Raw genomic sequence first — 17,158 nt, 5'->3', positions numbered from 1 at the left:
CTTCCAGACTGCTCTCCCTCTTAGTTCAACCTGCCATCCTGCTCCGGTTTCAGCCCTTCCTTTTATGCTGGTCTCAAGCCCAAGCCCCCTCTCCCATGCAGCCCCTGTCCCAGCCCTCTCTCCCAGGCAGCCCCTGTCCCAGCTCCCTAACCCCAGCCCTCTCTCCCAGGCAGCCCCTGTCCCAGCTCCCTAACCCCAGCCCTCTCTCCCAGGGAGCCCCTGTCTCAGCTCCCTAACCCCAGCCCTCTCTCCCAGGGAGCCCCTGTCCCAGCTCCCTAACCCCAGCACAGGATAGATCCTCCAACTCTCTCCCAGCTCTGCAGCAGTGAAACCCAACACTGTCTGCCCCCATCACTGTCACACCCCCAACACATCCTCTCACCCTCCAATGGGCACCACTGCAGACTGAAACTTTAACATCCACCCATCTCTTATCCACCCACACTGGGAACAGGGAGAAGCCACACCACCAGAGAGCTGGTGACTGGCCTGGCTAGGTCAAACTGTCTCACCAAGTTTGACCTATGAGGTGACCCAGCTACTGGAGAACAGCTGCCCTTGTCTAACTCCATAACTCCATTCTTTATTATCATCACAGTTGTTTTATGCCAAGAGAACCAGGGGTCATCAGCAGTCAACACCTAGACCTACTTGGATACATGCTGTTTAAGTAGCCACTCACCTTCCAGTAGTCCGACTGTAAACTGTAGTATCTCTGGTATGCAGATAATGCTGAGAGAGAAAGAGAAGTTACTGAAGACAAATACAATGGGGTTACAATAAGTTTACATTTCACCATCTCCATAACACAGATTCTTTCCATTCAATCTTGTGGTGCCACTACCTCAAGCAATATTGGACTGAATTTCTGCCCAAGGCATTAAAAGAAACCATTATTTGAAGTTAACACACCCAATAAGCACGCATTCCAGAAAACACACACAAAAAAATGTAAGAATACTAGAGACATCTTCAGGCAACTCCGTCAGACTTTTAGTCATAGAAAGCCTAGAGCCATCTACAGACAATGGCAGTGGAATTGCATAACGGCAGAGGAGAGAATGCTCAGACAATCAAGTGTGACAACAGAGAGAGCAGACCACTCCACATTAAGGGTGTGAACATTTAAACGAAATTGGGATCTTTAACGTTGAGAAAAATCCATAACTGACGAAAAAAAATAGTGTTTGTTTTTTCACAAAATTAAAATCAGTGCACTGGTCACAAAACATATTTCCTGTGTTATAACCTAACTAGACGATAGGCAATGAAGGCCTGGAGTCAACACTGGGAGTCGACGTGCCAGGAGTGGAGGAATCAATTATTTTGGAGTCGACTCTCCACCACTACGTCATTGTCGTTAAAAGTTGGAAAAATGGCAAAGAAAAGCAAGCAACAGCAGCAAAGTCCTGTATGGCAACACTTTGAAAAGTTAAATGAGAAGGAAATGCAAACTTTGAGATGTGGAAGTGAGGTACAGTAAAGGTAGTACAGGTGCAATGCTTAACCATCTGAAAGGGACGCACTGTGACACCCAGACCGTTGCTGGCAGCAGTGCAGATGCATTGTGAATTCATGTGGAATTTTATGGGTTTTTCTTATCGTTTTAACCAGAAAACCAAGTAAATGGCTGTTTAACCTTTTCTCAATAGGGGGTGCTGTTTTCACTTTGTAAAAATTCGTTCCCAAATTAAACTGCCTCGTACTTGCTCATACAATATGCATATTATTATTACTATTGGATAGAAAACACTCTCTAGTTTCTAAAACCGTTTGAATTATATCTGTGAGTAAAACAGAACTCAAGTTGGAGCAAACTTCCTGTCAGGAAGTGAGAAATCTGTAATCAGGCAATCTGTTCCAGGGTCAGTTTATTAATTTGCATGTATTCTATTGGTCGACATGCACTGCATAGGCCTTCCCCTAGATGTCAGCAAGCAGTGAGAATTGGAATGGAGTTGCTAGGCAGATCTGAGGCCATATAAAGGGTCTTGGTACGTGGGGTACACTCTTTTCAACATTCGCCATGACGCAAGACAGACCTCAGGATGGCGTTCTGGAAAGCTCTCGTTATAGGCCTTAGATATATCCGGCTCTGATTTTATTTGATATAGGTGTTAAAAACGTCATAATGTAGTTATTTTAAACCGAGTTATATCATTTTATATCAGTATATTGCGATTTTCGGAATTTTCTTAGTGCTGCGTTATAGTGAGTTGGGCACGTCTTCGCCACATGGCTAATGTTTACTGCTAATTCCAAAGTTGAAGGCGACAATCTACAACCGAGCAACGATTCTTCTGGACAAAGGACAACTTGCCCAAGATTCTGATGGAAGCTCATCAAAAAGTAAGAACTATTTATGATGTTAATTCGTTGTTCTGTTGAAAAATGTCAAACTACTATTCCGCCATTAATTTCGGTGCGGTCTCGCTTTAACGCACGCTGTATGTCGTAGTAACGTTAATTTTAAAAATCTAACACAGCGGTTGCATTAAGAACTAATGTATCTTTCATTTGCTGTCCAACCTGTATTTTTTAGTCAAGTTTATGATTAGTTATTGATTAGATTAGGTGCCTCTCCCAAGATTTCTCCCGACATTTTGTTGGCAGCTTGGCTACTATTCTCATTGTATAACCACGATTTGTGCCGCTAAATATGCACATTTTCGAACAAACTCTATATGTATTGTGTAATATGATGTTATAGGACTGTCATCTGAAGAAGTTTGAGAAGGTTAGTGAAAAAATTAATATCTTTTGCTGGTTTATTCGTTATCGCTATTGTTGGCTTGAATCAATGCTGTTGTGTGGTTGGCTATTGTAGTAAGCTAATATAATGCTATATTGTGTTTTCGCTGTAAAACACTCAAAAAATCTGAAATATTGGCTGGATTCACAAGATCTTTGTCTTTCATTTGCTGTACGCTGTGTATTTTTCATAAATGTTTTATGATGAGTATTTAGGTAATTCACGTTGGTCTCTGTAGTTATTCTAGTTGCTTTGGTGAGAGTTGTGATGGTGGCTGCAATGTAAAACTATGATTTATACCTGAAATATGCACATTTTTCTAACAAAACATATGCTATACAATAAATATGTTATCAGACTGTCATCTGATGAAGTTGTTTCTTGGTTAGTGACTATTTATATCTTTATTTGGTCGAATTTGTGATAGCTACCTATGCAGGAAAAAAATGGTGGGAAAAAAAAGTTGTGTCTTTTGCTATCGTGGTTAGCTAATAGAAATACATATTGTGTCTTCCCTGTAAAACATTTAAAAAATCAGAAATGATGGCTGGATTCACAAGATGTGTATCTTTCATCTGGTGTCTTGGACTTGTGATTTAATGATATTTAGATGCTAGTATTTACTTGTGGCGCTATGCTAGGCTATGCTAGTCAGTTTTTTTACTGATGAGGGTGCTCCCGGATCCGGGATGGTGACTCGTGAGAAGTTAAACGTTAAGAACATTTTAAAATTTCTTACATCCCCTACTCCACATGCAAACATGGCAGTCTAGTATATAATTTCCCAGTCTTTTTGTACATGGTTTGTGGAGATTAAGTGCGAAGGCGTGTAGTCTGGCTGGCGGCTGCTGCTGCTTTAAATCCCAATGTCAAAATACTACATTCTGCCAAACATACAATTACAAAAGCATTGCTGTTACATTAAGGACAAAACTAAAAGGGCTGCAGTAGCCTAAATTGATTTGCTGAATGTCAGCTGCAATTCAGACATTTACAGCAAATCGGTACAGCTTAAATTCAGGATGTGATCTGTCAATCAACTCAAATGTCTGGTGTGTGTGTGTGTGTGTGTGTGTGTGTGTGTGTGTGTGTGTGTGTGTGTGTGTGTGTGTGTGTGTGTGTGTGTGTGTGTGTGTGTGTGTGTGTGTGTGCGTGCATGTTCACCTTTTGGATAGTCCTCCAGGAGGAGGTTGAAGTGGCCCAGCTGGCAGAACATCTCTGGCTCTACCTTCCCTTCTGCCTTCAGGATGACAGAATCATAGCAGATCACAGCCTGGAGAGAGATGGGAGAGGAAGGTTACATTTGAATCATTTCAACACCCCTTAGCCTATTAGACAGTGGCCTAAGGAAGGTCCACAACTTTCAGAAATCCACACCTAAATCTGGGCCTAAATCTCCACAAAAAAACAACAACCCTTCTGTGTAATGCCAAGAAATAGTGATGATTGCAAGAGGAACTTCAAAACAATAACAGCCATCTAATCATTTACAAAGAGCAACACGCAAGTCCATCGCCTAGCTTGAATATCACTGAACCATATCACTGATCCTCTCATAGAATAGATACAGGTTTATGGCAGAGGATAACCCAGACATACAGAGCCAACGGATGTCTTTTCAGTGGGAGAGGGCAATGCAAGGCCTTTCCAAGTCGTTTTGCATGGTTCCAGGCCAGCTCCCATGCCAAATCTGTGGGTTATACCCGGGAAAAACTTAAATAGCGGCCACACAAATCTTCCAGATAGTTAGAACCACAGAAAATCAAAAGAGGGAAGTGAGTGTGTGTGTTTGTACCCAGTTTTGCTGAGTGCCAAATGAGAGAGTAGCTCCTAGAAAACGGCCAGTGTGCTAGAGGCTGGAGCCTCACTGGGTGAATAGGAAGGACGCGCAACACAAGCTTATCATCATCACCAGGACATAGCCTCGCCACTCAGCCCATAGCATGTCATAAAAAGAGAACAGTCTGCCTGAGCCATTTCAAATACTCTAACTTGATATGAAAACAACATTTGCATTCATTAGATTTGTTATCCCAGTGCAGGAGCAATTGTATTCCAGGAACCTAGGGTAAAGCTGTGTTTATGTGCTCCTCATTTGACCCAACATGTCCAGCGTCCACTGACACTGCAGAGCAGGTACTGTATTGACTAGGGAGGTAGTAAAGTGTGATCAAACACACATCGTTTATTGGCGTGCGGTGACGGAAAAAGGTCGGTAGAAAAACACACAAAAAAAAGAGCCAGCACACTCATAAGCTCCACCACTTACCTTCATTAACTTCTTATGGCTGCAAGGGGCAGTATTGAGTAGCCAGTTAAATCGTGCCCATTTCAAACGGCCTCGTACTCAATTCTTGCTCATAAAATATGCATATTATTATTACTATTGGATAGAAAACACTCTCTAGTTTCTAAAACCGTTTGAATTATTTCTCTGAGTGAAACAGAACTCATTCTGCAGCACATTTCCTGACCAGGAAGTGGAATGTCAGAAATCGATGCTCTGTTCAACTTCCTGCCTATACATGGGCATGATACGTAAGAGTCTACGTACACTTCATACACCTTCCCCTGGTTGTCAAGAGGCGGTGAGAGAAGAAATTTCGTGTTTATCTTGGTCTGAGGTGGAATTAAAGCTCTTTGTATGACGTGACCGTCCATTTCCTGTTTCTGGAGCGCGCGAAAGGGGAAACTTCCTGTGAAATGACCTGACAAAGATCCTAGCAGGATGGAAATGTTGTTTGTTTATTAATAAAAGGTACATGGTGGAGCTTATGAGTGTGCGGGCTTCAATTCTTTTACACGGAACAAAAATATAAAATGTGCAACAATTTCAAAGATTTTACTGAGTTACAGTTCATAGTAAATCAGTCCAAATTAAATAAATTCATTAGGCCCTCATCTATGGATTTCACATGACTGGGAATACAGATTAGAGGTCGACCGATTAATCGGAAGTTTCAAGTTTTCATAACAATCAGAAATCTGTATTTTTGGACACCGATTCGGCCAATTTTTACACCTTTATTTAATTTTTATTTAACTAGGCAAGTCAGTTAAGAACACATTCTTATTTTCAATGACGGCCTAGGAACGGTGGGTTAACTGCCTCATTCAGGGGCAGAACGACAGATTTTTACCTCGTCAGCTTGGGGGATTCAATCTTGCAACCTTACAGTTAACTAGTCCAACGCTCTAACCACCTGAATACATTGCACTCCACGCGGAGCCTGCCTGTTACGCGAATGCAGTAGAAGCCAAGGTAAGTTGCTAGCTAGCATTAAACTTATCTTATAAAAAACAATCAATCAATCAATCATAATCACTAGTTAACTACACATGGTTGATGATATTACTAGTTTATTTAGCGTGTCCTGCGTTGCATATAATCAATGTGGTGCGTATCGTTGCTCCAATGTGTACCTAACCATAAACATCAATGCCTTTCTTAAAACCAATACACAGAAGTATATATTTTTTAAACCTGCATATTTAGCGAAAAGAAATCCAGGTTAGCAGGCAATATTAACCAGGTGAAATTGTGTCACTTCTCTTGCGTTCATTGCACGCAGTCAGTGTATATGCAACTGTTTGGGCTGCCTAATTTGCCAGAATTTTACGTAATTATGACATAACATTGAAGGTTGTGCAATGTAACAGGAATATTAGACTTATGGAAGCCACCCGTTAGATAAAATATGGAACGGCTCAGTATTTCACTGAAAGAATAAACGTCTTGTTTTCGAGATGATAGTTTCCGGATTCGACCATATTAATGACCTAAGGCTCGTATTTCTGTGTGTTATTATGTTATAACTAAGTCTATGATTTGATAGAGCAGTCTGACTGAGCGGTGGTAGGCAGCAGCAGGCTCGTAAGCATTCATTCAAACAGCACTTTCCTGCGTTTTGCCAGAAGCTCTTCGCTGTGCTTCAAGCCTATCAACTCCTGAGATTAGGCTGGTGTAACCGATGTGAAATGGCTAGCTAGTTAGCTGGATGCGCGCTAATAGCGTTTCAAACGTCACTCGCTCTGAGACTTGGAGTAGTTATTCCCCTTGCTCTGCATGGGTAACGCTGCTTCGAGGGTGGCTGTTGTCGTTGTGTTCCTGATTCGAGCCCAGGTAGGAGCGAGGAGAGGGATGGAAGCTATACTGTTACACTGGCAATACTAAAGTGCTTATAAGAACATCCAATAGTCAAAGGTTAATGAAATACAAATGGTATAGCGAGAAATAGTCCTATAATTCCTATAATAACTACAACCTAAAACTTCTTACCTGGGAATATTGAAGACTCATGTTAAAAGGAACCACCAGCTTTCATGTGTTCTCATGTTCTGAGCAAGGAGCTTAAACGTTAGCTTTCTTACATGGCACATATTGCACTTTTACTATCTTCTCCAACACTTTGTTTTTGCATTATTTAAACCAAATTGAACATGTTTCATTATTTATTTGAGGCTAAATTGATTTTATTGATGTATTATATTAAGTTAAAATAAGTGTTCATTCAGTATTGTCGTAATTGGCATTATTACATATAATTCTTTTTTTTTTTTTCTTCTTAAATCGGCCGATTAATCGGTATTGGCTTTTTTTGGTCCTCCAATAATCGGTATCGGCGTTAAAAAAATCATAATCGGTCGACCTCTAATACAGATATGCATCTATTGGTCACAGATGCCTTAATAAAAAGTTAGGGCCGTGGATCAGAAAACCAGTCAGTATTTGGTGTGACCACCATTTGCCTCAAACAGCGCAACATCTCCTTCGCATAGAGTTGATCAGGCTGTTGATTGTGGCCTGTGGAATGTTGTCCCACACAATGGCTGTGCGAAGTTGCTGGATATTGGAGGGAACTGGAGCCGTCTGTCGTAAACGTTGATCCAGAGCATCCCAAACAGGCTCAAGGGGTGACATGTCTGGTCAGTAAGAACTGGGACATTTTCAGCTTCCAGGAATTGTGTACAGATCCTCGCTGAAACATGAGGTGATGGCGGCGGATGAATGGCACGACAATGGGCCTCAGAATCTCGTCACGGTATCTCTGTGCATTCAAATTGCCATCGATAAATGCAATTGTGTACGTTGTCCCGTAATGCCTGCCCATACCATAACCCCACCATGGGGCACTCTGTTCACAATGTTGACATCAGCAAACCGCTGATTATTTTTGACCACGTGTCTGCCTGCAAGCTGAAAATCTTTGCAATGTGTGTGTGCGTGTTTAGGCTACCTGCACCTCCCAAGCATAGCCTACTGTATTGACGTTACAAACGTGATTCAGAAGATGGGGAGAGAGATTTTTAATTAGCTAGAGAAGAATGAATTTATTCAATGCTAGTTAATGATACTGTAGGCCTAGTTGTCACGTGTCACTTTGGATTTATTAACTACACAAAGCTTGTTATCTAGCTAGCTCAAAGGACATTCAAAGTTATTCCATAGAAGTTTCTCCTCCTAGGTATAATTATGTGGACCTAATTCAGATAATCTATGTCAGAATAAGATGCCCAGCACTTCAAGCCTCTTCCCACCTGCAACATTTTTGTCACATTTTGCGCCATAGACTAGTGTAGCCAATCACGCATGTAAACAACTAGCTTGCCTACTCTATCCGCACTGATTGGTGAAGTAATTTAATTTAATAAATGTAAAAAATAAAAAAAACAGTGGATTTCACAGGTTAAAAAAGGAACCGAAAGAAGAAAAATATAAAACAACTTTTTGGGGGGTTCGAACCAGTTCAGCACTTTATTTTGCTGGTCCGAACAGTGGAGTGGAACAAAACAAAAAACAAATAGTGGTTTTGTTAAGATCTAAACAATTGGAAAATAATTTAGGTTCCAACCTCTGCTTTAAACAGTGGTCCCCCAGCCAACCCTGGTCCTGGAGAGCTATGTGGTGGGCAGGCATTTGTTCGAGCCCAATAATAAACACACACCCAGGTTTAGTATTCAAACATCTGCCAAATGTCCAAACAAAGAGAGAGTTAGTACAGTACTAGGGTTGAATGGCGGGAACCAGGTTACCTAGATTTACCGCCCAAAACGACTCCCTTTTCCCTGGATAAATAACAGCGAGAAACCGGTAAATTATAATAAATGATTTATATGAACAGCATTGCATGAAATGGAACTGTTAAATTACATGCAATGTCTAAATCTGGCTTCTCTATGGCCTCTGCATGATGAATCACCACTCAGGGTGGGGACAGAGACCATCTCAGAATGGAGCGCAATTCACACTGCATGTGTAGACCTAGCATCTCATCATGGCAACTTTTGATTGTGACAGGTAGGCCTACATTCGCTGCAACATAGTCTACGATACAGTAATATAAAGACTGAATAAGCATCTAATTTACCCATCTCCATCTGGCTTTTGGGGGTCACCTTGTTTTGTAATTAAGGAATTATATTTTTTGTATTGCAACTGCAGTTTTATAAAAGCCTGTCACTTGAATATCGTTGCTTTAAAATCAGTGCACATGCGAGCACTTTCTCACAGTCTCTCTCCATCAACTCCTTTGAAATTTCATCCAGATTTTCAAGTTCCTTGGTGTCCACATCACCAACAAACTATCATTGTCCAAACACACCAAGACAGTTGTGAAGAGGGCACGACAACGCATTTTGCCCCTCAGGAGACTGAAAATATTTGTCAGGGGTCCCCAGATCCTCAAAAAGTTATACAGCTGCACCAATCGAGAGCATCCTGATCGGTTGCATCACCGCCTGGTATGGCAACTGCTCTGCATCTGACCGTAAGGCACTACAGAGGGTAGTACGTACAGCCCAGCACATCACTGGGGCCAAGCCACCTGCCATCCAGGACCTATATTACTAGGCGGTGTCAGAGGAAGGTCCAAAAAAATAGTCTCCAGTCGACCAAGTCATATACTGTTCTCTCTGCTACCGCACGGCAAGCGGTATCGGAGTGCCAAGTCTAGGTCCAAAAGGCTCCTTAACAGCTTCTACCCCCAAGCCATAAGACTGCTGAACAATTAATTAAATGGCCACCTGGACACCCCCCTTTGTTTTTACACTGCTGATACACGCTGTTTATTATATATGCATAGTCACTTTACCCCTACCAACATGTACAAATTACCTCAACTAACCTGTACTCCCGCACATTGACTCAGTACCAGTACCCCCTGTATATAGCCCCATTATTGTTTATTATTATTATTATTATATTATTTTTACTTTAGTTTATTTAGTAAATATTTTCTTAACTCTATTTCTTGAACTGTATTGTTGGTTGTTTCTTGTGCAATACGCTGGGCTCTCCTTAAACGCTCCTTAGATATTGGAGTCCCATGCAGTAAAAGCTAGACAAGAATAGCTTGCTGGACATCATTTTCTTACCATTTCTTATAGAAATAGACTAATCAAAGTTAACTACAGCAGCCAATAGATCTCACAGGTAGTTTGAAAGAAGGCCTGGGAGGGGGGCTTATAGGGGCCAGAGGTGCCTTGTACCGTACTGGCCTGAAGTCCTCGGAGAGAGGACAAAGAAAACACACACACAACTAGTCAAAAGTTTGGACACACCTACCCATTCAAGGGTTTTTCTATATTTTTACTATTTTCTACATTGTAGAATAATAGTGAATCAAATCAAACTTTATTTGCCACATGCGGCGTATACAACAAGTGTATACTTTTATTTTATTTATTTCACCAGGTAGGCCAGTTGAGAACAAGTTCTCATTTACAACTGCGATCTGGCCAAGATAAAGCAAAGCAGTGCAACAAAAACAACAATGCAGAGTTAGACATGGGATAAACAAGTGTAGGCTTCACCGTGAAATGCTTACTTACAAGCCCTTAACCAACATTGCAGTCCAAGAAGAAGAAAATATTTACCAAGTAGGCTAAAATAAAAAGTAATAGTAACACATTAAGAATAACGAAGCTATATACACGGGGCACCGGTATCGAGTCAGTGTGCAAGGCAGGGGTACAGGCTAGTTGAGGTTATCTGTACATGTAGGTGGGGGCGAAGTGACTGCATAGGTAACAAACAAACAGCGAGTAGCAGCAGTGTACAAGAGGGGGGGTTAATGTAAATTGCCCGGTGGCGATTTTTATGAATTGTTCAGCAGCCTAATGGCTTGGGGGTAGAAGCTGCCGTGCAGTAGCAGAGAAAACAGTCTATAACTTCAGTGACTGGAGTCTCTGAAAATGTTATGGGCTTTCCTCTGACACCGCCTATTATATAGGTCCTGGATGGCAGGAAGCTTGGCCCCAGTGATGTACTGGGCTGTTCGCACTACCCTCTGTAGCGCCTTATGGTCAGATGCCGAGCAGTTGCCATACCAGGCGGTGATGCAACCGGTCAGGATAGTCTCGATGGTGCAGCTGTAGAACCTTTTGAGGATCTGGGGGCCCATGCCAAATCTTTTCAGTCTCCTGAGGGGAAAAGCTTTTGTCGTGCCCTCTTCATGACTGTCTTGGTATGTTTGGACCATTGGTGATGTGGACACCAAGGAACTTGAAACTCTCAACACGCTCTACTACAGCCCCGCCGATGTTAACGGGGGGCCTGTTCAGCCCGCCTTTCCTTGTAGTCCACGATAAGCTCCTTTGTCTTGCTCACATTGAGGGAGAGGTTGTTGTCCTGGCACCACACTGACAGTTCTCTGACTTCCTCCCTATAGGCCGTCTCATCGTTGTCGGTGATCAGGCCTACCACTGTTGTGTCGTCAGCAAACTTAATGACGGTGTTGGAGTCGTGTTTGGCCACAGTCGTGAGTGAACAGGGAATACAGGAGGGGACTAAGTACACACCCCTGAGGGGTCCCAGTGTTGAGTATCAGCATGGCAGACGTGTTGTTGCCCACTCTTACCCCCTGGGGCGGCCCGTCAGAAAGTCCAGGATCCAGTTGCAGAGTGTTTAGTCCCAGGGTCCTTAGCTTAGTGATGAGCTTCGTGGGCACGACAGTACCTCCAACCACATCCCCAAATAAAGGCTAGCCTACATGAAGCTTACCCTTTCTGCCTGTCTATCCATTGGCATGAAGAATCAAAAAAAAAAATGAAGAGTTCCTCTCTATAATAGGAACTAGTACATACATGGTACGGTACAGTAACTAAACAAATCTTTCCAATTTAAGGCAACCCTTTTCTTCTCTACCTCTCTTTATGGAGCGGGTCCAGAGCAAACACTAGCGCTCTGTTTTCTCTCCATAATTATCAGCTAAAAGCATGACATGTGTCAAAGCCAAGAGGAGAGGGTTTAAATAAAAGGGGAAAAAGAGTAAGGTTCCGTGGCGTGCTGGCTGGATCACCAGTGGTCCGGATCCCCAGTGGTCCGAATCCCCTTAAGTGACATGTTTTTAGTTTCAGCAGCAGCACAGCTTTCTCTGTTCTGCATCAGCAACATTTCTACTCATTATATCAGACATTATTCATAACATCAAAGTCTCACAGAGTGACTCATTACCTAACCAGTCAAATAAATATGAATCTACCAGTGTTGCATTATGAAGATGACAGAGTTAGGTTAATGGTTTTCAACTTTGTTAATTTACTAAACAAAGACTTACTAAACAAAGAGAATGCATATACAAAAAGTAGACGTACACCAGAAAGTAACAGGCCTACGCCTGTGTCTTTCATCAGCCATGCGTCTATACATAGTAGTGTGGGGTAAACCGGTGGTCCACAAACCTCCCCTCCCCCCCGACTATCTGTGACCACACTGGATATTATTTGATATTTTCGCAGTTATATGATGATGCGAGCTCCAATGTGAATGGGACATGTTCATATATCTATCGCCAACACAAAAAAATGACTGCAAAGAGTTGTTCATATAAAGACGCCTCTTTTCAAAACAAAGTGCTTAGTGCGTGTATAGTCGGTGCGTGAGCAAGCTGGCCCCCTGAGTGTCCCCCCAGTAAGAGCTCGAGCTCTGACATAATACATGTCTGCTGCAGAACTAATCATGGATTTGTTTCTTAAAATGTATGACATAATATGGTGGCGACTGGAGAATCAAAAGGGTAAAAATTTACTAGACGGTCGGCAAACTACTTTGGTTTGGGGTTGTGGTGATAGCCACATGTTGATGACACACTGGAGACATAGCTAGCTACAACCTTAGCTAGCTACAACCTTAGCTAGCCTGTTTAGCCAGATACCTACAGAGGCTAGCAGTGGTGTAAAGTACTTAAGGAAAAAAACTTGGAAGTACTATTTAAGTAGTTTTTGTTGTTGTTGGTATCTGTACTTTACTATTCCTTTACTACATTCCTAAAGAAAATAATTTACTTTCTACTTCATACATTTTCCCTGACACCCAAAAGTATGTTACATTTTGAACGCTTAGCAGGACAGGAAAATTGTCAAATTCACACCCTTATCAAGAGAACATCCCCGGTCATCCCTATTGCCTCTGATCTGGCACTCACTAAACACACATGCTTCATTTGTAAATTAAGTGTGTCCCTGGATAACGTTACCTGTAAATAAAAAGAAAAATGGTGCTCTGGCTTGCTTAATGTAAGGAATTTGAAATGTAACGTTATACTTTTACTTTTGATACTTACGTATATTTTAGCAATTACATTTACTTTTGATACTTACGTATATTTTAAACCAAATACGTTTAGACTTTTACTCAAGTAACGTTAGTATATTACTGGGTGACTTTCACTTTTACTTGAGCCATTTTCTATTAAGTTAACGTTATCTTTACTTTTACTCAAGTATGACAATTGGTAACGTTACTTTTTCCACCACTGGTGGCTAACGTTAGTTAATGTTACATTACACAAACTACCGACGGATAATCAAAACAGCAGCGAAAAACAAAAGTTTTTTGTTACTCATCTTGCTTCAATGCTTAGCAGTTAAATAATATCATGCTAATATATTCAATTTAGTTTGGTCGCATTTCATTGTGATATATATATATAGTAGACATAACGTAGCTTGCTAGCTTTATATGGACTAGCTAGCTAACGTTAGTTAGCCAACTCCTCTCCCACCGACCCCGCCATCTTGGGCTGATCCGCAGCTATTACTAGTGACTTATTACGTTAAATTAACAAAACAACATATCATTCGAGCAAACCTGACACCAATGACCTGGCAATATATGAGACAGGACACGTACGGTATGCTAACAGCAGCTAGCTAAGTATACACTGGCTATTCAGCTACACCGGACAGGACGCTCCTAACTTGGGCCGTGAAAACGTTCATTGTCGCGAGCTGTCCATCGTTGATTGCTGCGCGTGCATAATGTTACAAACCACTATTTCAGCACCAAGTGAAGTTGGTGGCATTGGGACGGACATTCGAATGATGATTTCCTGACCAACTTATTGCCTTCCAGTTAGAACCAGTCTTGTTTGTTCAGCTGTCAAAAGTGTGCAGCCACCGGCCAGCAATGCCCCCCAAGAATTAACATAGCCAGCAAGATAAATTATGGTAATAATATTAACTGGCTTGCTACCATGTAATTCCGAAGCCAGGTCTGCACTATTGTGATATAGTATAAGTGCATGACTGGTGATAGTCAACATAAAACTATTCACACTGGAAAGGGCATGATGTAATCTTCACTCACTTGCTAAATCCGCCTGGCCGCTTGCTAATGGAATGGGATGTTAGTTAAGTTTAGTAAATATCCAGCTTTCAAGCAGTGTTTTGTGAGGTCCCTGGCACTTATTCCAGATGATATGCTGGGATCAAGAGTGCTAGCGGAGACGGGCGAACTGGTCCTATCTGTGACATACCTTTAACAGTAAGGCCTTCGTTCTGGCGCCATCTTCATGAAGCCTCTGAAATCCAAACAGTGAACTGCAAAGTATAGGACAACACAGGCGGTTCCGTATTACTTTGGGGATATATACGTCGTTTTTTAAGAATTGAATGCAATAAAACTCAACACAGAAAAACATATACAAAAGAAGTGCATAGTTAATTCGCGAACCTGTCAATTTTGACCAAGCTTTCTCTCTCCTGCGATGATAGCTTCGGAAAGTCCTCTTCTATTTCATTCGCTTTTCCCGCCGCCATTTTATTTTCCTCATCACCAGCAGCGCCGAGACTTCGAGCAGTAGCAGAGGCAGCAACGTCGAGCGACACTCCGCACGATTTCATGAAAAAGCAACAGGGAAGCGGCGACAAACTCCACCAAAATATAATAAGAACGAAAGTACACGACCTTATCCAGCACTGAAAACGTAGCTTAGCCGAGTGATTGCCAAATCCTCAAGAAAAACAAGACCCGTCCAAAAAGCCTTCTTCTCGCATGGTTGTACACAAAATACTACATGTATTTAATTGCCAATTAATGCATGGAGTAGAGTTGATGCCGGATTTTACGATATGGCGTTATTTGGTAATATCATAAACTTCCCCCCACAGAACAGCTCAAAGTTGTTGTAATTGTCACACAGGCGAACGCACGCCGCCACCGTAAGAACGCCCTCTCCTCTCCGTAACCAATGAATGTATCTGTGTGTAATCATGTGACTTGATCAGACACACTTTTATAACAAACCATCAACTTCACGCATCTCCTCAGGTTCTTTGGATTGGTTTCCCATGTTGTATTATGATTACTTAACTGTACTTTGAAGTATATTATTGGTTAAGGTATCTGAGTGTACGAGAGGGGATACAGTTCAGCAAATTCAGTTGCCAAGGATCACGCTAAAGTGTTGCTGTTTGATGGGATTGAGTTGTTATCAGCTTGTTATAACAGTGTAATAAGTGATTTACAAAATTATAGCATGTAATACTTCACTATTAGTATGGCTGTCATAGTTGTATCTCAGTGTCTATTAGCATTCTGTTCCTATATTTATATCAAACAGATCCCTAATATATAGACTTACATTAAAATATGTTATACTCACAAAAAAGTGTAATATAAATTTTTATAAACATACCTATCTTATTCACTATGACTGCTTGATGCTAATGGGTTCACTTTAGTTTACCTTAACTGACAGCAAGCAATCTCTCTGCTGTATAATCAGCCCAAGACTGTCCTGTCCTCAACAACATTCCCCACCATCCGTTACCTAAAGTGTTTATGCATAGACAAGTATGTCTTCGCAAAATGCCATTGTAGGCAAGATATCTTCAGACATATGCCAATGGCCTGATGCTAGAATACTTATATGGGAGCTGACAAAACATGCCCATCAGAACACAACAGGCCTTGGGGAGTTCGGGCTGTTTTCAATGTTCAACTCATATGGCATAAGGTGAAGGTTTGGGTATTGGAGGAAGAGCTGATCTTTGATCCGGTATACGGGGAGTCTTGATCCTGCTGGGTGTTGTTCTTGTCTCCTCCAGAAGATATGACTTCTTCAATCAGACATGATAACTCAGAGCATAGGTCACTTTTCAGTTTGATTGGAATATCCACAACCCCCCTCTGCTGCCACAGATTGGCTGGGCTGTAAATCTGTCATCACTGTCATGGTGGCAGAGATAGATGGCCACCTGTCACTGTGTTGGAACAGGAAGCAGTGAAGTATGAGGGACAAAGGAAGGGGTCAAATCAAACTCCTGGTTTCAATTAAGCATAGTGGTTATCAAACACATAGGCAGCAAGCCCAATATTATTAAGCCTACCAAATCTGCTTATTATTTTACCCAAGATTTAACTCTACATAATTTAGCATTGTAGAAATACTGTAGAAACACAGAGGACTTTTGCACTTGGAGTCTGTCTGATAAAATGTGTCAGTTAAATTGTTTGGCTGCCGAAGGGATGAAACACAGACTCTGGATTTTGGCTTTTAATAAAAATGAAATAATAACCGACCATGCAATCATAGAATAGGCCTAGTTACATAAAGCTCACCCTTACAGAAAATCACATGATTTCAAGTGAAATTTCTCATGTGAAAATGTCTTTATGGATCACAACATGTGATCACGTTTTCACATGTGTAGTTTAATGTTATCACATGTTGCTTTACATAAGATCACATGTGAAATTCATGTGGTTTTTCCATAAGGGTCAAGAGCTCTCAGGTATTGGAGATGTTGAGTTAGTTCAGGTGTCATCCTAAAACATCTCCCAGAATCCCAGTTGCATACTACATACCACATACTATACAATAGTACCAAAGGCTATATTATTCATAAATGACTTAGATGATTGTAAATGTGAATTACAAAAAAATAAACATTAAAACATTCATCAGAGTAATTTAGGCTACAGACATCACTCAGCTATTATAGCTAGGGAACCGAACCTGCTCCTCAATCGCAGACTGAAGTAGCCTATTCTGCAGTAGCTTTCACTCTGTGCAGTTGTATAATTTGTAAAATGGGCACATTTTTGGTTAAAAGTTACACATTTTTAAAAAGTCAGTTTTGTTTTGTGAGGAAACCTAAATTCATGACAATTGCATTGAATGA

The 17,158-nt window shown here is 41.4% G+C and overlaps 1 protein-coding gene across 3 annotated transcripts in view; it reads right to left on the bottom strand.

Moving 5' to 3' along the window:
• The window catches only part of kdm6a (lysine (K)-specific demethylase 6A), a 101,821-nt gene extending 86,641 nt beyond the window's left edge, over positions 1 to 15,180 (bottom strand). For 2 of the 3 annotated variants that reach the window (XM_039014843.1, XM_039014845.1), the window contains exons 1-4: positions 14,706 to 15,180; positions 14,509 to 14,572; positions 3,917 to 4,025; positions 683 to 732 (exon numbers count right to left, since the gene is read on the bottom strand). In XM_039014843.1, the coding sequence (XP_038870771.1) occupies positions 683 to 732; positions 3,917 to 4,025; positions 14,509 to 14,572; positions 14,706 to 14,875 (393 nt within the window). In that variant the 5' untranslated portion in view covers positions 14,876 to 15,180. Of the gene's footprint in view, positions 1 to 682; positions 754 to 3,916; positions 4,026 to 14,508; positions 14,573 to 14,705 lie in introns of all 3 variants that reach the window. The other variant, XM_039014844.1, reaches the window with a different exon arrangement.
• Between the last annotated feature and the right edge of the window lie 1,978 nt (positions 15,181 to 17,158).

The sequence above is a fragment of the Salvelinus namaycush genome, chromosome 19 (genome assembly GCF_016432855.1).
Source record: "Salvelinus namaycush isolate Seneca chromosome 19, SaNama_1.0, whole genome shotgun sequence".
NCBI lineage: Eukaryota > Metazoa > Chordata > Actinopteri > Salmoniformes > Salmonidae > Salvelinus > Salvelinus namaycush.
The sequence above is the reverse complement of the archived record's forward strand: the minus strand, read 5'-3'. Positions and strand labels throughout refer to the sequence as shown.